We start from the raw sequence: 24,686 nt of genomic DNA, 5'->3' as shown, positions 1-24,686 counted from the left end.
TTGCGTTCCCTGTGTTGCCAACCAGAAATGTGGGAGAATGTGAGATATGGTAGCCTAATCTTTTGTCATCTGTAATCATGTATTATCAAGGGGTGTGCTTGTTTCTGCCCGCAGAGGGAGCCTACCACTCTAGTGGTTGCTTGACGTGCACAGTGGCTATCACGCTAGCCTGCGTGCTTAGTGAAGTTGAATGAGAGCCTACTGAAAACTGAAGCACCAGATAAACTAATTATGTTTAATCTTATCTTCACGCTAAAGCATATGACGTAGAACACCAAGTTAAGCGGAGTTTAATGATATTCGTTTTTCTGACGTTCTCATAGTTTAATTAATTTATAAAACTCCGTTGGCCGGTCGTAGTCATGGCGACAGAGGACTCAACGAACGTTCAGAGTGTAAATAAAGGGAAACATTGTAACTTGCTGTTGTTAGGGATATGTTGAGAATGACATGATACATGTTTTTGTGAGATGGGAGAATATACCTTTTACAAATAGTTTTTTGTAACAATTATGGCTATTTAGAATTGCAAAAGAGTAGCCCAGTCAGGCACATGTAGCGCTTCATCTTGATTGACTATTGTGATTAATATAATTTCGTCACATTTTATTGTAGCCTGATGCACTACCATTGTCTTTCATTTATTTATCGTTTTCTCCCAAATGCAATGTGTTGGCCAGTTGAAAATTATGTTTTGTAGAACTTCCATTGCACCTCAAAGAAGTGCAGGAGCTTAGTGGGGAAAGGAAAAACAATTAGGGTAAGCATCAGTCATCTATCTTACTCAACTTAATTTCCTCATCCTTTTTTTTGCATACAGTATTGTGAATGGCATATATAGTTCTTACATTCACAATGCATGAGACACTGTTGATTTTAGTACATCTGAGCAGATTGAAATGGATGTATTCCTGATCCTTTCCTCCCTAATTTCCATTATTTTGTATTAAACGAGCTAACTGTGAATAGCAAACGTCATAAAACATTAACAAGGCTACATATCTCCTCACTATTGGAGGTGACCACATGCCTGATCTAATTATGTATGATAGGCTTATGTGTTTTCTATAGGTTGAACTGAAAACTTCGTGGCAAGGCTCAGACAACAACCCCCCCCCCCCTCCCCAAAAAAAAGGTGTTGGACTTGATGGGGACACTCTTTAGCCAAGAGACCATGGCAAATTCTTTACTTACAGACAAATGTAACAGTATAACTTTAGACCGTCCCCTCGCCACTAACTAAGTTAGCCGTTTCACATCCGTTACACTCACCCCCCTTTTGACCTCCTCCTTTTCCACAGCAACCAGTGATCCGGGTCACGGCACCAATGTAACAGTATAACTTTAGACTGTCCCCTCGCCCATACCCGGGCACGAACCAGGGACCCTCTGCACACAACAACTGACACCCACGAAGCATTGTTACCCATCGTTCCACAAAAGTCGCGGCCCTTGCAGAGCAAGGGGAACTACTACTTCAAGGTCTCAGAGCAAGTGACTTTCCTCAAGCGATGTGCTGCTCCTTGCCACAGACTGGGTGAATCTTCTTAACCAGCTCTGTTGTCACAGTCAAGAACCAGATGGTTCTCTGGGTTATGGCAAATTCTAGGATGTAGTTCCAGCCAATCCTGTCCACATGTCCTTGATAAATGACAGTTGACCATTAAAACAACCATAGGCCTCTGTCAAATATGTTAAAAGGTCAGTAGGTCCAGAGTAAATGTTTGCCATAAGGTGTCAAAAGTATTTCCAGAAGTAAAATAATAAGTCAAACGTTTTGTTTATTCAATAAGAGGAAATTAAATCCAGGTACTATTCATAACCACAGAAGGGGACTACATTTCGTAAATAGGCTGCATTAATTAATTTCAAATGGGTAACTGTTGTCAACAGTAACAGAAGAGACTGGAATGTTAAACAAACTGGACAGAAACGTTTATACTAAAACGGCCTTCCTCTGGGAAGACCACAGGTGGACGACAATCCTCTCAATCAGGCGAGATCTATGTCCATCTTTCTCTGAAAGAAAATAAAATCAGTGTACATTTTCAATGCATTATCTAAATTAACCCATAACCAAGAACTCCAGTTAAAAACGATCCCCTAAAAAGTCCCATATCTTTCCATTTGGTTGAGATTCAACAAGCATAGGTGATACTAGCTTGAGTAAACAAGGTTTGAGAAATGTTGAATGTATTTTGGCCTCCAAGGTCAAAAACATTCTTACAAATACACCACAAAGAATGATTAATAAGACTGACTCTAGTCATAGTTGAGAATTACCTTAAAGTTCAGATAATGTTCCTCACTGCTACAGTGGACTGATTTGGCCGTTTCCTCATTGGTGTAGAAGATGTTGCACAGCTTGCAGAAGAATCCAGTCCTTGGCACCAGATAGTCTAACCCTGCAAGTAAAAGGAGAGCGAAAGGGTTGTTATCACAAAATGGCACTAAAAGCTCTTAAGCAGATCCCTGTCACACCGGATAATAAAAATAGGCAGCCACACAAACATAAGTCAGTTTCTCTAGCATCTTACCAACAGGGTTGTCAGGTTGATAAGGGCCCAGAGGTTCCTCCTGCTTCTTCTCCTCCTCCTCCTCTGGGATAGCTTCCACACCACTGGCTTCCTCACCCTCAGGGTCCCCACAGACCCGCTCACTGTAAGACACAGGGCTCTGGACATCCTGGCCATACAAAAACAATCATGTCTTTCACTCATTCGTTCTACTTAGCCTGAGAGACCAACACCAATAAATATCTTCACCCTTCTTGGTGTAAAGTGGATTGATTGATTACGTCTTGACTGACCGGTAACTGTAAAAGGATTGTTCACGGGCACGCAAAAATGTAATAAACGATTGCCTTGATAGCTGAATATTTACATACTAACTATCTTTCACCTTGTTTAAATTAAGGAAACAAAAACAGCAAATAACCATCTTTCACCTCTGGATAGGGGCTTTTGGTTGACTGGCCATTAGTCTTTTCATCTCCTTGATGATCTCTTGATCTTCTGTTGTTCTGACCAGCCAACCACAGCTCATATTTGACTGGTGGCTTCCTGTATCAGAAGAGCAGAATACAATGTCACGCAGTACTAGATCATGAAAGTGTACTTAGATTCATCACTCATACATTCCAGTTTAACAACATTCTTTCTCAGATTATTTAATTGGCTGTATATTCTTCCAATAGATTCCAAACAATTGAACTGGCAGTGAACATGGACTGCATACTAGCATTCTTCAAATTCCATTTAGTCTAACTATAATTTCCATCATCTACTCTATTACATATTGTTAGGGGTCATTGAAAATTATTTACCAGTATATTAGTGAGTCTCCCTTTTTGCACAAACTGACTCTTAACAGGGTCCCATAGAACTTGTGTGGACGTTGGAAGTACTTCACCATTTTCTGAGCGGCTTCCACGCTCTCCAACTGGATATAACACTGAAAAAAACAACATCCAAGTGAAAGTCCTTTATTATTAGAACCCCCCCCCTAAAAAAAGGGCCGGTGAAACTACCTTTCCATGATGCCAGTTCAAATTATAGCCAGTGATTTTCCCGAAAGGCTGGGCAAGTCGTAAAAGAGAGACGTCAGAGTACTTCTGGAGTGGAAGCATACAAATGTAGATGGATCTCCCACTAGGCCTCTACATTGACAGAAACAAAGTTACATTACACATAATACACATCTTTGTGTTACAAATATTGACTCTATACTAGGTGTAGTTGAGTTAATAACTAAATTCTGTCATCAGATGCATAATGTGTACAGCATAGATACACCAAACCCACCTCCAACTTTTTCTGTGAAAAGCATATGCTAACACTGACTGGTTTCCTCAACAACTGTCCTTTTCCTTTGTAGAATTTCACCATTTCACGTACTTCCTCGGTAGTTTCAAGCTCTAACCATGCCTGGAAATATAGGAAATTCTCAATGTCATACAAACTAGGACATTAAATGCTTGCACAAATCAGGGGTTGAGTAAATCAATTCCTCTCTGTATGCCAAAATGCATGAATATCAAATTGTTATTCACCACTGTTGCTATGACATCTAGTTTTCTTCATGGGATGGAAATAATGTTAAGTACCATACAAAATAAATACACTGATATGAAAGTAACATAATTATGAACATACCTCCTTTCTGAGGAAGGATATGGCATGGTCGACAACTTTCACGTTTGCTCGCTCTGCCAGTTTCAACAGGGCCACCGCCATGTTTCCATAGCCCTTTCTAATTGGGCTAATATGGACAACTTTTCCATCCTGTAGAAACAATTTTACTGCGCAACCTACTATCAATAAAGTTGGATAAAACAACTTTTCTACACTTGGCACATTCCAACTGCACAATTCTAAATGATGATTTGAGGAATACCAACCCATGAAGCACCCTTTGACTCTGCAAATAAAAACAAAAAGTAATTATAACTATAAATTATGAGCTGCAGATTATTTTCTTAATGTGTTATCCACACTGGCTAAACAGGCATAATAATTATGTCTATTGCTGCCAAGTAATAACATTTTTCATCATTCATTGCTTACCCAGCGGCATGTCCCCTCCAGTACTGTCATCAAGTTCATCCAATGTAACAAAGTCATCCATATTCTCAGGGAAATCCATGTCATCCATATTGTCCTGTTGGAAATAAGTCCACAACATCAATAAGTTAAAGAATTTGAGTTTCAAGTTCCACAGTGCTGCACTAGAACCATATCTTATCTCATGACAAATACTTGTTGCAATGGGAAACTGTAAAAAGCTGCTCAAACAATGAACATAAAAGTATATAAAATTGTATTCAATAGTCTTGCACTATGATATAGATCCATGTCTCAAAGCTAGCAAGTGAACTCTGTGGCTGCACTATTACAAATTAAATTGACATCTTAAATATGCTCAAACCTCTTGGTCAGTCCAGGTTTTTACCATGTTAGGGCTGAACAAATAGGCATGCCTACTGATCCATACATCTACAATGCTTGGCTGACTTGAGCAATTAAGTGCCTGTTCTGGATTACTATGGTCAGTCTAGGTTATCTGGAAACAATTGGAGCTTGTACAGAGATGGCTCTATAACCTTTGATATTAAACCATGGAACGTAAGGAGATCCTTCAAAGCTGATCTCCATCTGATTTGTAGGGCACTCATAAAACTGATGGAATTAATAGCCCCTGAGCAAATCACAGCCTACATACAGTGCCTTCAGAAAGTATTCACACCCCTAGACTTTATCCATTGTTGTGTTAGCCTGAATTTAAAATGGATTACATTTAGATTGTGTGTCACTGGCCTACACACAATACCCCATGTCAAAGTGGAATTATACTTTTAAAAGTTTTGACATGAATTAAAAATGAGAAGTTTAAGTGTCTTGAGTCCAATGAGTCCAATATGCCTAAATAAGTTCAGGAGTAGAAATGTGCTTAACAAGGCAAAAATTGCATGGGTGCAATATGTGATTAACATGATTTTCTCTGTACTACACACAGATAATAGTAAGGTGCCTCAGTCGAGCTGTGAATTTCAAACAAAGACCATGGAGGTCTTCCAATGCCTCGCAATAAGGGCTCCAATTGGTAGATGGGAAAAGCCCCCCCCCAAAAAAAAAAAAATACATTGAATATGCCTTTGAGCATGGTGGTTATTAATGACACTTTGGATGGCGTATCAATACAACCAGTCACTACAAAGATATAGACATCCTTCCAAACTCAGTTGCTGAAGAGGAAGGAAACCACTCAGGGATTTCCATGAGGCCAATGGTTACTAAAACAGTTAGTGTTGAATTGCTGTGACAGGAGAAAACTGAGGACGGATCAACAACATTGTAGTTACACCACAATACAAAACTAAATGACAGAGTGAAAAGAAAGCCTGCACATAATAAAAATATTTCAAAACATACATCCTGTTTGCAATAAGGCAAAGGAATTAACTTTATGTCCTGAATACAAAGCGTTATGTTTGGGGAAAATTCACACATCACCGAGTACCACATATTTTCAAGCATGGTGATGGATGCATCATGTTATGATTATGCTTGTCATCGGCAAGGACTTGGGAGTTTAAGGATAAAAATAAACTAAATAGAACTAAGCACAGGCAAAATTCTAGAGAAACCTGGTTTAGTCTGCTTTCCAATAGACACTGGGAGACAAAATCATCATTCAGCAGGCCAATAACCTAAAACACAAAGCCAAATATACACTTGAGTTGCTTACCAAGACGACATTGAATGTTCCTGAGTGGCCTAGTTACAATTTTGAAAATCTATGGCAAGACTTGAAAATGTCCGTCTAGCAATGATCAACAACCTACTTGACGGAGATGAAAGAATGTGTAAATATTGTACAATCCAGGTGTGAAAAGCTCTTAGACCCAGAAAGACTCACAGCTGTAGTCGCTGCCAAATGTGATTCTAATACATATTGACTTGGGTGTGAATACTAATGCAAATTCAATATCTGTACTTACTTTCAGTACATTTGCAAACATTTATAAAACATGTTTTCACTTTGTCATAATGCATATTGTGTGTAGATGTGTGAGACTATGTAATACATTTTAAATTCAGGCTGTAACAACAAAATGTGGAATAGTTCAAGGTGCATGAATACTTTCTGAAGGCACTGTAAATAGCCTGCTATGGTATCAAGCAAACTCCATATTCCAACAAGCCATGAGTCAAACCGGGCATTGCTGACATGAGTCACAGAAAACATCTTGACTGTTTGTCTAGATTGACGAGGTTCAATCTTAAGTGTCAGATACATTTTATTTGCCACTGAAACTTCAGCCAGATTTCAGTGGTTCTAGGCAATAGATGGCCACATCTGTTTCAACTGATCAGTGGAGGATCTCACTCAACAAAGCTACATTCTCAGGAATGCTCCCAGAACTTCAACCAAGTTGAAGAGTTGAAGCACACATGCTTTAAGAAGCCATTGCTAGGAACCCACATCTTGGTTACTTGACAAACTTATTTTCAATTCTGGGAACAATGAGCCTTTTGTTGGTTCCGATCACAAATATGAATTAAAATAATTTCTTACATCTTCATGAAAGCTCTCCTGTTCCATCATGTTCTCCATTGAGACGTCAGCATCACACAGAGCTGGATCATCGGCAGCCTTGATGTCAGAATCCTCCAAGGTATCGTCTACCAAAAGTTCTGAGATTTCGGGTTCCCCCTTATCTTTAGAATCAGCCACCAGAGAAGCACTTTTGGAAGAAGCAGGGTTTTTAGTTGCAACACCAGCACCAACATCATCTGACAAGCATTGTTCAGGTTCCACCTGGATGCCCTTTCCATCTAGATCTTTTTTTTCCAAATCAACGTCTTCCTCCTTGATGTCCTGCTTGACCTCTTCTGAGGTGCTTTGTTGACCATCTCCTTGTTCCATCACTTTCTCAGCAGGTTGTTTGCCTGTACTGGGTTTCTCTTCGTTTGTGGAGTTTGAGGTCTTGTAAGTCTCCTCGCTCTTGTGTCTGCTACTGTGGCCTTTACTAGAATCTGCTCTTCTGGATGTGGTGGAGTCAGGACTTTCTCTACAAGGCAAAAACCATTGAGGTAAACTTCCCTGAGACATACTTCCTGATGAGTCCCACAGAAAAATTGGTCGCCATTGCCCCAGTCTTACTTACCTCAGGCGCTTCAGTGATGATGACAAGTATACTTTGACACTCTTTCCATTGATCTTGAGGGGGTTGGAGTGGTAGTACTTCACCATAATGTCAGCATCCTTCCAATCTACCATCTCAATCAGGGCCTGCAGATGAATAAGGGAGGATTTATTAGACGAAGCTAGAGAAGGTACTGCATAATGGGAGGTTTGTGTTGAATTGATCTATTCTAGTCATACAATCCCATGCTATTCTGAATTTAAAATATATACACTGCATTGTTACTGTTAAGAACTCTTGTCTATTTGAAATCACCAGAGCGATTTGCAGAATTTGATTGATCACACTTTAATTCCATATTGCTCAAACCTTACCTGATCACCTGAAAATGTTGAATGCCGCACATTCCCAAACATCTTGGCGAGATCAAGAATCTCAGATTCTCTTTCCTTCCCAGGAGGTAGGCGGGAAAAACAAACCACTGTATTGGTAGCTTGTTTGGTCTGCCGTTTTTCTGTTGGTTCATCCAACCTTGGCGGCTAAAGGAAAAAACAAGCTCATACTGGGATCTCTGTGATTAATACTTCTGTATTAATTATTATCATTATCTCAAACTTTTAACAGACAGATGCACTTACATGAATACTGCACACCATCGGTGACAGGTACAGTGTCAACTTATTTCCCTTCACGAATGCTTGCTTTTCACTGAAGTGATTCACCATATCGACTGCCTCTTTGTGAGAATCAAACTCCAGGAATCCCTGTAACAAAAAGACAACACTGAATCATCCAATAGACATTCAACTACAGATGTAACTTTTTTAGAGAATGTTAAAGCTGCAACATGTAACCTTTTGGGCAACCCAACCAAATTCATATAGAAATTAGTTATAGCTGTCATTCTCATTGAAAGCAAGTCTAAGAAGCAGTAGATATGTTCTATGCTTCCCATGCTTAAGTTTCATCTTTCTTTCAGTTTTGTACACAAGCGTCAAACAGCTGAAAATACAATATTTAGTTATTGAAAAGATATTTCACCACAGTTTAGATGGGACAACTATTCTCTACAGTAGAGTTGCTTGTTTTGTCAAAAACTGAAATTAGGCAAACTATTTGAATTTTTGCAACCATGAAATGGTGCAGCGATTTCTGAATAGTGGATCTTTAAGGGTTGAGTGCTTATTCCTCTTTTTTTATATTTTTAATCAATGTGTAATTTACCTTGCAGGGGAACACCAGATGTTTTACAACCGTGCCGAATGGCTTAGCCAAAGTCATCAAGTCTTCTACACCAACAGAGCCAAGGGGAAATTTTGTAACCACCACCTTTGTGCCAACCTAAAGCAAAATATAAAATCACACATTCAAGCATGTAGCTTTAAGCAAATTACCTCCATCATAAGAAGTTAATGATATTTAAAAACATATTTACTAGGCAAGTCAGAACAAATTCTTATTTACAATGACAGCCTACTGGGGAACAGTGGGTTAACTGCTTTATTCAGGGACAGAATGACAGGGGATTCGATCCAGCAACCTTCCGGTTACTGGCACAACGCTCTAACCACTAGGCTACCAGCCACACCAAATAATCTATTTATAAGAAAACATCACCACAAAAGGGGCATCATTACCTTGGGCTTCAAATAGTGTCTTTCTGGTGCAGACCAGACTTCACCTAAAGATGAAAACATGAAAGGAGATAGTATATATTTTCAAGTGGTTCGCAATTGGGCCTTATTTGGTCTGGATCAAACTTGACTTTGAAACGGGACTGGTGTTATCACCTCCTACGTGGTCTGAGCTATGTTGTCTCTTGTAAGGCATAGCAGGACGTGGTGTTCTCCTGGGCGGTGAAATAGCATCTCTACTTGGAATGGCGTTGGACCTGGAAGATAACGTAAACAGTGCTAAATAAGAAGAGGAACAGCTAATGATTTTACATCATGACATGCCTGTTTTCAACATGAAGCTTAATTTCATTCCCCTCACATTTCCTTCCGGGTATCAGGTCTTTTCCAATCTGGATATCTGTAATAGGAAATATATCAATTGATTGTGACCTGTATCAGTCCAGTCTCTAAATGTTTTAGGTTTCATGTTAACACTTACAGACGCAGGAGTTCTCGACAGCCCTCCACGTGGCTTAATCCATTGACATGATCCTTCCATTCCTGTGAAAAAAGCAAACTCATTAAGCTACATGAATGCCAGCACAGCCAGAAGAGGACTGGCCACCCATCAGAGCCTGGTTCCTCTGTAGATTTATTCCATGGTTCCAGCCTTTCTAGGGAGTTTTTTTTAGCCACAGTGCTTCTACATCTGCATTGCTTTCTGTTTGGGGTTTTAGGCTGGGTTTCTGTATAACACTTTGACATCTGATGTAAAAAGGGCTTTATAAGTATAAGAGTGTTGATTTAAATTACATAGATACACAGTACAATAGCAAGAGTATTGGAATATAACAAAGCTTACCTTAGAAGAATTCAACATGCATAAGCATAGAGAGCATGTGTGTGGGTAAACCTTGGGCACAACTCCATGAAAATCATCCACTTGATAGGAGAAAGGTAACGTTTGCTGGGTCTCGGATGGTTTTTCCCTTGAGGACCAATTGTGACGGGAATCTCTCATCGCAGTCCGCCGCTCTGGTCGACTGTGAATCTCCACTCTCCTATAGTCAGTGTCACAATGGCTGTTTGACCGGCGAGGTACTGCAGGGGGACTGTCCCGTTTGCTAAGGACTCCATCATCTGTATCCTCCTGCCGGCTGTCTCTCTCTGGGGAGGCCTCTCCCTGCTCCTCTTGCTTGGCTCGATTGGCCTTCAGTTGCATTATCAGATAAGGCAACGTCTCCACACTGATCTCATTCTCTGGAATCTGGGCCAGAGCATCCACGTCTTCTGGAGAGAGCCCCAGAGTGGCATATAAGTTCATAGCTCCATCACCAGATCCTTGGTGTGCAGAGCTGTTTCCCTCACTGCCCTCCATCCTCAAACATCCAGGGCACAGAGAAGTTTATTCTGAAATTGGGGGTGAAAAAAAGGTGTTCTAAAGGAGTTTCCCAAACTTGGTCCTCAGGACCCAAGGGGTGCACATTTTGGTTTTTGCCCTAACACTAGACAGCAGATTCAAATGATCAAAACGTTATGCTTAGTTGATTAATTACAGCAACAAAACAAAAAACGTGCCACGAGTTTGGGAAACCCTGAACATGTCTAGCTACATCAATGTGGTTGGGTAAAACGTGTAGGCCCTACAGATGAGCCTTAGGAAGAAAGTATTCTTAGCACGACTGTGAAACTGAAAATGTGTCATCTTCAATGGCTCTCTAGCTGGTCTTAATTTGCTGTGGGTAGCTAGTCATTTTCTACAGTAGTTACTTACATTGGAGGGGGCTTCAGCACAACAACAGACAGTTGTTGTTAACTAGCTAGCTACACATCTTTAGCTCTGCTAAATTAAGCCAAATATCAAATAGCCAAGTACCATGTAGCTCTAACGTTACTGCATTATTGTTGGCTAGCCGCACGCACCGTTGGAGAATGCTGTCTTGCTGACCACAGCCAGGAAGCTAGCTAGCAAGAAGCTAACCATAGCTTTCTAGTAAACACAGACAGAGTTTCGGGTTGAATGTTTACGCATACAGTTCACTACTACATGGAATGCACATTGTGAATGCTGTAAAACATACCTTTCAAGAAGCCTCCTTTCTGGGTATTTCGTTAAATTTAGTGGCTACAGTCTGACCAACGATATTTATAATTAATCCATCTACCAGCGACATAAAAACAGTAACTTATTCCCTTAACGGAATTTCAGAATAAAAGTCTCCCACGTAATTACATTACTTCTTCTTTCGTGAGGTTTAACGGCGGTTGGCATCCAATTTGTTGCATTACCGCCACCCACTAGACTGGAGTACAACTCCCTTATACTTTGCTTGAAAAATAAAAATGTACTAAATAAATACCCTACCATCTAACACTACACTCACTAATTTCTAAATTATATAAAATAAAATTAAGACCACCCTACTAATTAAATGTATTTATTCCTACCTCATGCCTGGAAGGATGGGACACCACTTAACACACCCTGTAACTGGGTAGCCTAGTGGTTAGAGCGTTGGACTAGTAATCAAAAGTATGCAAATTCGAATCCCTGAGCTGATAAGGTACAAATCTGTTGTTTGTTCTGCCCCTGAACAGGTAGTTAACCCACTGTTCCTAGGCAGTCATTGAAAATAAGAATTTGTTCTTAACTGACTTGCCTAGTAAAATAAAATTCTGCTGTCAAGTCTCACCCACCCAATATCTCTCTGCAGCTGCCACCACAACCTCAATTTTCTGTGAATTCCGTTCCATCCTTGCAGTACAGTTGATAACCATTGCTATAAATGCTAAAAATTCAATCTTACTGAAACATATAACTTTTTGGCCTTTCCCTCTGTATGGGTATATCTCTACTATTCTCACCACTCCTCCACCTTAACCCATTGTCCTCTACTTTCTTCACTGCCTCAGCATATGATAACTTCTCCTCTACTCTAACCCTGGAAACCTCAACCTGCCTCTCTCGCACGGGACATTTCTGATCCCCAGCTCCATGGGCACCCCTAAAATTAACACATTCCAATACTTTCCCCATTACTACACATTCCTTTGTCTCATGCCCTTTTGCACATTTCTCACACCTTGAACCCTCCCTCCTGCCACATGCCCATAAGCTTGACACCTGTAACATTGTAATGTATTCGGCTCATACAGGATAACTTATATACAGTGCCTTGCGAAAGTATTAGGCCCCCTTGAACTTTGCGACCTTTTGCCACATGTCAGGCTAGAGATATAAAACTGTATTTTTTTGTGAAGAATCAACAACAAGTGGGACACAATCATGAAGTGGAACGACATTTATTGAATATTTCAAACTTTTTTAACATCAAAAACTGAAAAAATGGGCGCGCAAAATTATTCAGCCCCTTAAGTTAATACTTTGTAGCGCCACCTTTTGCTGCGATTACAGCTGTAAATCGCTTGGGGTATGTCTCTATCAGTTTTGCACATCGAGAGAGCTCGAGCTCAGTTTGAAATATCCAATTAATGTCGTTCCACTTCATGATTGTGTCCCACTTGTTGTTGATTCTTCACAAAAAAATACAGTTTTATATCTTTATGTTTGAAGCCTGAAATGTGGCAAAAGGTCGCAAAGTTCAAGGGGGCCGAATACTTTCGCAAGGCACTGTATCCTAACTTCACTTTGTCGGGCAAAGACTCAACTTCAAAACTCAAAAGAACAGACAATGACTCTTCTGTTTCCTCACTCTCGCCACCCTGTCACATACACCGGGAATCTTTCCCCTCAGCTGGTCAACTTTTATATTTACTGCTACCCCAGTTATCATTCTTTTCATTGGTGCCATTTTCTTGAGAGCGAAACAATACACTTTTCTTGCCGCCATTCGTTTTACTCCGAGCGCATTCTTATTATTATTTCAATTGGGACTCTGGTCTAAATACACAGCAACACTTCCTACTCCACCCATTCCATAGCTACCAATGCAATACACCTTAGGCTATAAATTACATAATGGCTTATAGAGAAATATGTAATCTATGTGCCGATGTAAAAGTGGTATTGGAAATACTAAGTAGAGTTTGTAGATTCTATATGGAAGGGAAAATCAACAAGGGGCTATGCATTCTATGGAAAATAATGAATGATGTGGAAGGTGTGTTCCATGACGCCTAGCAGAGTGGAATTTACCTTCCACATAGTTGCATTATTTTCCAGAGAACACAGAGTCCCGAGGTGACTATCCCTTTTTTAATTTAACACATTTACAGAAAAAAAACAGTTCATTTAAAGGTAGAAATGTGTTCAACATCCACTAAAGTAGGAGGCAAGTTTACTACTCGATAGCTACAGTAGTTGACTTGATAACTAAACAAACAGATTTGCTAGTATAAGAATATTTTGACGATAAATGCAACGCAGAGGACGAGAGAACTAGTTAACGATCAATAAGAGGTGGTTTTCAGGTTAACATCTGTTTAGAATCTGTGAAATGTCACTCTTGAACTCAGAACTGTGTGTGCCATGTTTTCATTGGTCTGTACATTGAGTCGGGAGCAGGATACTTGTCATTTGGCCATTGGCCAAGTTGTACTGCAAGGACTTCTAATTGGTCAACCCCAGGCTAGGGTGGGGGGGTTATAAATGGCATCCTGTTCCTTTGTTCAGGGGAAAAAACCTGAGGACAGGGGAGACTGAACATCTCCCAGCATAACATCTTGATTTGTCCTCTCTGAATAAACCTATTTTTCTCCCCCTGATTTGCTTAGGAGTTTGTGCTATTGAATAATATCAATTGCTGACACTAGTTGAGCTAACCAAACCATCAGTCCTGGCTTGCTATTATGAAAATGGAATTCAACAATGCAAGCATGTTGTTTTCAATTCGATTTTGCCTTCAAAAGCAACTCACACATAGTTCATTCTTACATGTTCTATAGCCAGTGAATTTTACCGTGCTGATATACTGTGCTTTATACAGAAATCATGCACGCTCGAGAATGCTCTTTTAGCCAGTCAGAAACGAGTATTCAACAATGCCATGGTATCCACCTAATTTTCTAACGCTTTTAAAACATGTAAGCCAAACACCACTCTTGGTGGCAGTAAGAAAGCCATTGCCATCTGCGCACATTCAACATAGCCTAGATTTAGGTATTCTAAACAAAATCACTTTGAGTTCTCATACGCTTACAATGTTGTTTTGATTCTTGCTTGAACAATCGCTAAGATTATTTTGTGATCTTTGCAAAATAACTATTTTGGAAACAGCAGTTAGCTAGAATGCTAACTCCTATATATAGGCTTTAGCAAAAGCTAGCCAAAGAGCCATTTTACTGGTTGAAGTTGAAGTGTTTTTTTAAAGTATCCAAATACTTGCCCAATCAGGAAACTTTGCACTTATTTCAAATTGAATATGAATTTAAAACACCAGGCTTTTGAGCGGTTCTTCAAATGGCATAGTGTACAGCCTGCAGTGTACAGCCTAGACTAAAGTTTTGTATTCACTTTAAAATAATAAAATTAGCCTAGGTGGGGTACATTTTTTTTGTGCCTAAAAAACTTAAACAATATGGTAGCTTTTCTAGCTGCATACCCGGGGACTGGGAGGGAGCTCACATAGGCTACCTATGATTCTGTTTTCTGATAAACTTTTTTTCCCTTTTGCTGTGTAAATTGACTGGATATATCAACTGTAGTATTAAGCCTAACATTGAGTTTATAGACTAATATGCTAAGCTTACACTTACGCCTCAATCACACCGATAGCGTTTTGGTACACCAGAAGTACATTCACTTCCAATGGAATGCTGCGTTTGCCTTACATTGCAGAGGCAGTTGCAGTGCATACATTGGCAACATATGCACCAAACGGTACACAGACACGACTTGACAGGAACGGTAGCAGAAGTTGAATGTTGAACTTTTGTTGCACACTATACCAGATGATGCTGTGTACCATTTTGGCAAGGATGCCGTCAGTGTGATTGAGGAAATACATCAAGTCTACAATATTTTTATTTATTTAATTAGGGAAGTCAGTTAAGAACAAATTCTTATTTACAAATACGGCCTACCCCGGCCAAACCTGGGCCAATTGTGCGCTGTCCTATGGGACTCCCAATCACATCTGCATGTGATGCAGCATGGATTTGAACCAGGGACTACAGTGATGCCTCTTGCACGGAGATGCAGACTGCTATGCCACTCGGGAGCAATAGCCTATTAGAGGAGAGATGCACACTTGCTCTTGCTTGCTGAATGTAAAATAGGCTCAGGGGCACCACCAGGGATTTTGGGCCCCATGAAAAGATATCACATTGGGCCCCACCACCACCGGCTACACCAACCCTGCGCAATTGCTGTAACCACACCTCCGGAACCCAAGCGACCCATTCAAAGCTTTAATTAACTCCCTTTGTAGGCTTGCAACTCATGTAGTCCAATATTTACTGTACGATATTTATTGACAGTGACCTGTGAAAATATAACACTGTGCAGACATGCATGCAACATTCTGCATACAGTGGAATTGACTATTTGATGCAAGACTGATAGCCTCTAAGAAATGTGATAAAGGCCATATTTTACAGTCTAAACAATTTTAATTGTAAAATTGTTGAATGGAAAATTATCTTAACATTAAATGAATAACTTAAAATATACATAACTTAAATATACATTAACCTTTTCAATTAAAATAAAGTAACATCTATAGAACGATATAACAAACAAAATCAGCAGCAGATTTTTTAACTAAGTATACATACCAACTAGCAAATAAGCAGCTGTAAAAGTGGAAAATGGAAAACAAAATGGAAATAAAAACACATGATGGTGGCGCTAGAGGAAAGGTCAAGTGGTTGCCAAATCAATATGTTTCTTCCACTTGGGGTCTTGATTGTGCACAACAAATTTTATGGCAATCCAGCCATTACTTGGAGATATATCCTGTTCTTAGTCTGTGGGTATCATGTGTGTAGTGATCCAATATCCATGCCACTTAACGGTTATCACTGGCCCTTGCTCAGCCTTACCCACCAAGAACCCAGCGCCGAGCCGTCTTGCTAGTAAAGTCCCTGTCTCTTTCTGTGCACCTTCGCTCATTTGCTTCATCCTCAATCTGCATTGGTACTGCCGACACGGTCTTTCACACTCCTCCCTGACAAAACTGTATCACTTGAAGAGGGTCTGTAGAGTCTACATGACACATATGATAATATATCCTAGAATATAATACCATCTGTAATATCATAACCAAAATGTCAGTTACTACCATTTTGTTGACTTAAATTAACACCACGGAAAAACTTGAACCTGCATAATGGGGCGACAGGGTAGCCTAGTGGTTAAGAGCGTTGGACTAGTAACCAGAAGGTTGCAATTTCAAACCCCCGAGCTAACAAGGTCCAAATCGGTCGTTCTGCCCCTGAACAAGCAGTTATCCGACGGTTCCTAGCCATAAGAATTTGTTCTTAACTGACTTGCCTAGTTAAATAAAAGGTAAATAATAATAATGGACCAAATTACCTGCAGTTAAGTACTACCACCACTAGATGTCAGTAAACAACCATATTTCAGTCTGCATCACAGCCACACCTTAGTCACATGACTTGAAGGTATTATTTTAACATTGGCTGTCACCTATACAGACTGAGTCAATCAATGCTTCAAACTGTCTAGCATCCAAGATCACAACAACAACGGCCTCAAGGGAGATCACAGGAACGCAGTGCGGGTCGATTATGACCTGATGCTGCTGCTGAAGTTGCGTCGTCGTCAGACAGGCAGAAGGAATGCGTAATAAGGGGTTTTATTTCTTGCACAAATTACAAAGTGCCGTGTAAATGCACAGGGACGAAGACCAAACAAACACTATACAAACACAGGGCAGAAACTCAAAACAAAAGAGTGAGGAGTACCTCGAATAAATAACACAAGCGCACAATGATTAACACATGGGACGAGAACCTTAATCATCTGCGCAATCCACAATGGCACAAAAGCCAAACCACACAGCACAGGTACTCCCACTTACCAACGGACATTGGAACAATAATCGACCACCCAATGGAAACCAAAGGGCACACTTATACATACAATCAGTGGGAATAGGGGACAGGTGTGCATAATGAAAGTTCCGAAGGGATCATCCGTAACACTTATAGGATTTCCCATAGGCTCTCCTATAGGATGTTTTCTGTTATAATAATCAATACTTGTATAGCATTATCATTATTCAAAATCTCTATAGTATTCCTATAATGAGTTTTGAGAGTATTCCATAGTTTTTAGTAGTTCTTCCAACTGCTTAAGAGCTGTCATGCTTACCTATCATTAATGTACTTTTTTTACAGTGAAAAACAGATGCTCTGTATGTTATTTAAATATTTCCCAAATTAAATAAATTGCAAAAAAGAACCAATATCTCAAAACTGTGTCTGTCTAACAACATGTCTCAACTCCAATTGAATGGATTGAAGAGGTACTCCACACTTTTTTTATATGACTTATGTCGAATTTAAGTTTCACAATATTTACTCAGATAAGGAGCATGGCTAATGGTAGGGAGCTAATGGTGTAGACAGATTCAATGTAGATTACACCAATAGAAGCCTTTGAGTAACTATTCAAGTAGGCTACATCACAGTCAACATGTCAGAGGATAGTCATGAATAGAAATGTGCACAAATATATACTTGGAGGTATATTTTATGAATAGCACCAGATAGCACCAATCATTCTCATTTTCAACATGTATTACATCTATTTACAAATCTCAGATAGATAGGCGCTATGCAATTTGCACAACTCAAATATTACCATGGTATTGCATCATTATATTAGATATTATAGCCTTTTTAGTTTCTCGTGTAAATGATTGATATTGTGTATTTCTCGTGTGTATTCTTGTTCAGCATTTTCTAATTACCTAGCTACCTTTTAGCATTTTTTTTATTACTATAATGTTTTGAATTACCCTGGCTAGGTAATTCAAACCATGCCCTAATTTGGACTTTAGGGCTGTTTTTAGAGCATGATCTCGTTCTTTCATCAGTTTCCAGATTTCTCCATTTAGCCAAGGAAGAGTTCTATTTTGGCCAAGTTTGGATTTCATTTTTTTTTAGGAATCCATTTATTATAGTCTGGATTGTGGATAGAAAAACCTGACTATCAGCTTCCACATCAGTATAGGACAATAGATCATTCCAGTTAATTTTCTTAATTGTGTTTTCGAAATCATTTAATTCACTCGTAGGTATTCTGAGCTGATCAGGCTTTCTAACAGTTAAACCTGTTTTTGGAAAGCTTTCTGGCTATACGTGTCAGATTATGATCAGATAGCCCAGTAACCATATTGAATTATTTAGTCACTCTCTCTGGTTTATTACTGAACACCACATTAATCTGTGTTTTAGAACAAGAAGTCACCCTGGTTGGCCCTTTAACTAGCTGTGTATGGTGAAAGGTATTAGATATCCATTTGAGGGTTTTCCTACAAGAGTTGTCTTCATAATTAATGTTTAAATCTCCCATTAAGATTACCTCTTTCCCAAAATCACATTCCCTAAGCATTTTATTAAACTGATCAAAAAACACACTTTTGGTGGAAGGTGGTCTATACATTCCAATAAGGGTCAAATACATTTTGGGAGACAGTGTAACGTTTAGGCCAATACATTCTAATTCATTATCACATGACCACTCAATTTGTTTACATAAGATATGTTCTTTAATGTAAATTATCAGACCCCCTCTTCTTCCTTCAATCCTTTCTCTCCTGAAAACATTGTAGCCAGGCACAATCAAAGCGGCACATGGAGAGTTTTTATGGAGCCATGTCTCTGAAAGACAGAGGAAGTCAAGGTTTGAGTCTGTGAGAAGATGTTGAATTTTATCACTTTTTGGAATGACATTGCAAATGTTTAAGTAGTCCCCTGGGTTTAGCCAGTGGGTCCCAGATGACTGGAGAGTGATTGACACATTGAAAAAAGTGACATTTTCTGTGTTTTCTGACAGCTCGGTTTAGGCCGTTTTGATTAGGGGGAGTTCGGTAGTGCAATTAACTATCCCTTCCGCTTGCACTGGATGCGGGGGGGACTAATTAAAACAGCTTGCGTGACAGAAGCAGAGTCGGGGATCGTGTATAACGACTTGGATATGTTTGGAGAGTCAAATTTCATCTTGGAACTGGGTGACTCGAGAGAAATCATGGGACCATAGCACTCACCCACTTCCATGGCGGCGATGATTATCGGATGGGACCATCCATTGCTTTCCACTCCAGGTGAGTAGCGCTGGCTCAGTAATGTTTATAACTTTACATCCAATTGGCGAGAGAATTCCAAGCAAATTGTCATGTTTCCACCTGTTACCAGAGCGCGACAGAGATCGTCTTAGAGACATTGATGACACTCTGATGTGTGCTAGTACTAATTATGACTTCCCTGTTAAGAGAGGTGTGTTTTCTGTTTGCCTTTGCAGAAAGCTTGATTTGGTTGCCGTGTGTGTTTGTCTCCCGTGTGAGTTTTTGAGACTTTGTGTTTGTTGTTTTCCCAGTGTTACTGTGATCCTTCTGTTAATGTTTCTCAGTAAAGTATTTATGTTTATCCTTAACCACTGATTCCTCATCTGGTATCTTCTCTGCACCTGGGTCCAACCTCACCCCATCACAGCAAGCTTCTGCCTCCAACATGGACCCAGCAGAGATCACCCAGATCAAGAATGTTATAACCCACCAAGGAGCACCGCTGGGGCTGGAGCAAGAACAACTCTCCCAAATATCAGAGACCCTCCAGACACTTACCGATTCCCTCCAACCACAGTCCAACCCCAACTCAGGAGGAGTCAATGCCCAAGTCTCATTGCCCAGTGCTACAGGCGTTGCCGTAGGTCCTCCAGGGAACCTGCACCGGGAACCCAAGATACCAGCCCCTGAGTGGTATGACGAGCTACAGTCCTCCTCGTTCCACACCGATCGGGCCATGATGGCCTACATCATATCTCTACTCTCGGGCAATGCCCTGGCGTGGGCAACAAAAGTTCAGGAACAGCAGCCACCATTCTGCAGCTCCATATTAGCCTTCACTGCCTTCACTGAGACGAGTCTTCGACCACCCAGTCAGCAGACAAGAAGTGGCCAGCCGACTGTTCAACATCCGCCAAGGGGCCAGACCAGTGGCTGACTTCGCCATTGAGTTCCGCACCCTCGCCGCAGAGAGTGAGTGGATTACAGAGGCACTGGTTACCGCTTTCCACTAGGGTCGGTTTAACTCAAAGAATAAACTGGCCTCTTGGGAACTGGGAGAAGACCTCGTGTCCCTGATAACACTGGCAATCAGGGTTGACAACCGCCTCCGAGAACATGTGAGACAGCACCTTTTTGACATCCCGGGTTTCCTGAGCACCCAAGCCCAGCATTGAGGAGCCCATGCAGCTGAGATGCACACGTCTGTCCACAGGAGCGTGACAGACACATGCGCGAAGGCTGCTGCCTCTACTGCAGAGGTCTCAGCCATCTCTGTGCTACATGCCCAGAGCTGATGGGAAATGCCAGGGCTTGCCAGGACAAGGGGAGACCCTGACGAGCTGTGCAGTTACACCCCGGCTGCCCAGTCGCCATCTGTCACTACCCGCAACCGTCCAATGGGACAATCATCAGCACCAGATTCAAGCCTTTGTGGACTCCGGGGTCGCAGATAATTTCATTGATCAAGACTTCGCCAGAGAATTACAAATCCCCTGCGTGAAATGTCCCATGCCTCTGCAGATTCAAGCACTCGATGGATGCCCCATTGGCTCTGGCCAGGTGGAATATCAGACCAAGCCCATTCTACTGCAGGTTGGGGTGAACCACTTAGAGACTCCTAGTTGTCTTTTGATCACTGCTCCTGAGGACCCCCTTATCCCAGAGTACCCCTGGCTAGCTCTACATAACCCACTATTCTCCTGGTCTACAGGACACCTACTAGATGGGTAAGAACTCCCAGACTTAATGTCTAAGACCCCCACCAAAAGCCTCACCGCGCCTTGCCGTGTCCTCCTGCATCCATTGAAGACCAAGACTTCTCCGCTCTCCATTCCTGAATACTTCGACCTCCAGGAGGCCTTCAGTAAGAGGCAAGCCGCCACCCTCCCTCCTCATCGTCCATACGACTGCACCATAGAACTCCTACCCGGCTCCACCCCTCCCCGGGGCAGTCTTTACTCCCTCTCGACCGCCGAAGCAGCAGTCATGGACAATTACATCCGGGAGTCACTGGAGGCAGGTTTCACTCGCTCCTCAACATCCCCAGCTGGTGCAGGCTTCCTCTTTGTGGGAAAGAAGGATGGAGGTCTGCATCCCTCCATCAATTACAGAGGGCTGAACAGGATTATGATCAAGAATTGTTACCCCCTAATGTCCGCCGCCTTGGATCTGGCCCAAGGGGTTCAATTTTTCACCAAACTGGACCTCCGCAATGCTTACAACCTGGTGAGAATCAGGGAGAGAGATGAATGGAAAACTGCCTTTAACCCCCGTAGTGGCCACTATGAGTATTTAGTCATGCCATTCAGAGTATCGAACTCACCAGCAGTCTTCCAAGCATTGGTCAATGACACTCTTAGGGATATGTTGAATCGGTTTGTCTTTGTTTACTTCAACGATATCCTGCTATTCTCCAAGACCCTTCCGAAACAAATCCTGCACGTCCGCCATGTCCTGAAATGCCTCCTGCAGAGTCAACTATATGTCATGATAGAGAAGTGAGTTCCATGTAATCCCAAGTCTCTTTCCTGGGCCACATTATCTCTACCGCCAGAATCCAAATGGACCCTGTTAAGGTTAAGGCGGTCCCCGACTGGCCCCGTCCCGCCTCACTCAAACAAGTCCAGCGGTTCCTCGGATTTGCCCATTTTACCATGCATTTTATTTGCAACTGCGGTGTGGTGGAAGCGCCTCTCATGGCCCTAACCCGCAAGACCCAGAGCCATTTTGGCTGGACCCCCTGAGGCTGACGGGGCATTCGTGGAGCTCAAGGGATGTTTCACCTCCCGACCCATCCCTGTTCATTCTGATACTGCTCGTCTCTTCATCGTAGAGGTGGACGCCTCAGACTACGAAGCAGGGGCGGTCCTTTCACAGCGGAACGAGGGGACAAGAGACTGTTTCTTTCCAAGCTGTTCTCTCCAGCGGAACGCAACTACGATGTAGGCAACCGGGAGCTCTTGGCAGTCAAGTGGGCCCTTGAGGGTTGGAGACACTGGTTGGAGGGGGTACCTCATCCTTTCGTGATCTGGACGGACCATAAGAGCTTGGTCTCCTTTCAAGAACCAAGAGGTTGAATGCTTTTTTAACTGGTTCAACTTCACTCTAGCCTATCACCCGGGATCCAAGAATCAGAAAGGAGAAGCCAACACGAGATCTCTAACGAGGAGAGGAACTCCGAGCCCTTCATCCCCCAGCTCCCGCATTGTGGCTCCCGTGGTCTGGAGTATTGAGACCACGGTACGACAAGCACAGACCCGAGAACCTGACCCCGGCTGGGTCTCACTAACAGACTTTATGTTCCGCGATCAGCCCGTTATTGAGTACTACAATGGCGACACTCATTTAAATGAACTGGGCATCCAGGGGTTAATCGGACACTGGAGTTCCTGAGGCGGAAATTCTAGTGGCCCAACATGATTAAGGATGTGTGCCCAAAGCAATTCCTCAAGACAGCGACCTGCTGGGTTGCTCCAACCTCTGCCCATCCCCAACCGGCCCTGGTCCCACCTGTCTGTAGACTTTATCACACGGTTACCTCCATCCCAAGGGCTTACCACTATCCTGCTGGTCGTTGATCGGTTCTCCAATACAGCCTATTTCATCGCCTTACCCAAGTAGCACTCTGCAAAGGAGACCACTGATCTCATGATTACCAATGTATTTCGACGACATGGACTTCCCCAGGACATTGTCTTGGACCGTGGGCCCTAGTTCATCACTCGGTATTGGAAAGCCTTCGGGCTCCCTGTTGGGGGCGTTGTTGAGTCTCTCCTCACAGTTCCACCCACAGTCTAATGGGCAAACTGAGCGGGCCAACCAGGAACTGGAGAAGTTCCTCTGCTGTTTTGTCTCAGGACATCAACTGGAGCAAGTTCCTCGTCTGGGCTGAATATGCTCAAAACACACTGCCGAACTCGTCCACTGGATTGTCGCCGTTTGAGTGTCAATCCGGGTTCATATAACTTTTGTGGTTAAATTTCCATGTACCAAATAAAAAAATATAAGTAAATGGGTTGGAATCACATTTTTAGCTCTTGGCTACTGATCGTTTTGTCACCAAAATAAATAACATTTTAATAGCGAATGTGCCCACTCAGGTCTTTGAACGTGTGCTCTAGCCAACAACTCCGATATCAGTCTTTAATGGCAGGCTGTCTGACAAAATGTGTACATTTTAATAATTAATAAAACACCATTTCCACCACCATTTCCGTTTTTTCTGACAATTTAGAATGTTTCACATCCTTGACTTAACTCCCTTGTCCAAAAATGGGGTTGGGTTAATAGTGTTATATTAAGAATTTCCCCCCCTGTTTTTTTTTCTGACTGCCTGCCATTAAAGGAGGGAAATTATGCCTTTGCAGACCGAATGGAAGATGCTTTACGTACGAGCCGGTCCACGGGGGACAGGAAGTATTACTGGCTGGACATAGCAATCCCAGATTTCTATAGTAATTACTAGAGTATTACTATAATATTCTTTAAATAAATTTGTGTTAGTCTTATAGGACTGAACCAAAATATTACATGTGACAAAGATTAAATAATTTATGTTGATGTTAATACTATGTACAATATCTAGTTGTTGCAATATGATAGCCTAATGTATTCAACATGCTGTAAACTGTCTTAATTAAAATTAAAATTAAAATCAACAAAAAAGAAAATTCCCTAATAAAGATGACACACCCCTCACTTTTGTCATTGTTTACACTAATTCCACTGTCTACATAACCTGGTTCTAGCATTCATGAGATTACCCTGAATAAGGCACAGTGGTGCGGAAACATTGGTTTACCCAATGTGGCGGAATAATCAGAATTAGCTCGGTAACATAGATAATTAAATTGTCTTATCTGCTTGAAACTGTTGAACTCTTATTAGACTGTATCCCGTCGGACCCTGGTGATGGCAGATGCACTTCCTCCCTCATAAGGGCCTCAGTCACCTGGGGCTCAGAGAGGGGAGAAGTCAGGCTTGTCTATCACCTGTAGAATATGAGAATGAGAAGAGGACAGGAGGGAACGTTGTCTTCATATGTGGATATGTGTCTTTTCCTATTACAAACCGTGTGAAGGAATGGTGTGATTAATGAGGAACCAATTACTTGTCTCCACAATTTCTGTGCCCAGCCACTCCCTCCTTCGGCCTTGGGAGAGGTCGGAGACTGGATGTGTGGGGTAGTGTCTGGAACCATTGTACGTC

At 41.6% G+C, this 24,686-nt stretch overlaps 1 protein-coding gene across 1 annotated transcript; it reads right to left on the bottom strand.

Annotated features, from left to right (window-relative positions):
- Nucleotides 1-1,763: 1,763 nt before the first annotated feature.
- Nucleotides 1,764-11,486, bottom strand: LOC135550323 (matrin-3-like). Its single transcript, XM_064981004.1, has 21 exons — nucleotides 11,346-11,486; nucleotides 10,127-10,674; nucleotides 9,764-9,825; nucleotides 9,644-9,682; nucleotides 9,439-9,539; nucleotides 9,286-9,329; nucleotides 8,873-8,989; nucleotides 8,287-8,412; nucleotides 8,023-8,187; nucleotides 7,670-7,794; nucleotides 7,078-7,573; nucleotides 4,566-4,659; nucleotides 4,400-4,419; nucleotides 4,155-4,283; nucleotides 3,804-3,926; nucleotides 3,530-3,658; nucleotides 3,326-3,453; nucleotides 2,948-3,062; nucleotides 2,538-2,685; nucleotides 2,284-2,405; nucleotides 1,764-2,019 (listed from the first exon to the last, which is right to left on the bottom strand). The coding sequence occupies exons 2-21, from the start codon at nucleotides 10,640-10,642 to the stop codon at nucleotides 1,993-1,995; spliced, it is 2,826 nt and encodes a 941-aa protein (XP_064837076.1). The 5' UTR covers nucleotides 10,643-10,674; nucleotides 11,346-11,486; the 3' UTR covers nucleotides 1,764-1,992.
- Between the last annotated feature and the right edge of the window lie 13,200 nt (nucleotides 11,487-24,686).

Source organism: Oncorhynchus masou, chromosome 12, assembly GCF_036934945.1.
Source record: "Oncorhynchus masou masou isolate Uvic2021 chromosome 12, UVic_Omas_1.1, whole genome shotgun sequence".
In the NCBI taxonomy this organism is placed as follows: Eukaryota; Metazoa; Chordata; class Actinopteri; order Salmoniformes; family Salmonidae; genus Oncorhynchus; species Oncorhynchus masou.
This window is presented reverse-complemented; position numbering and strand designations above follow the sequence as displayed.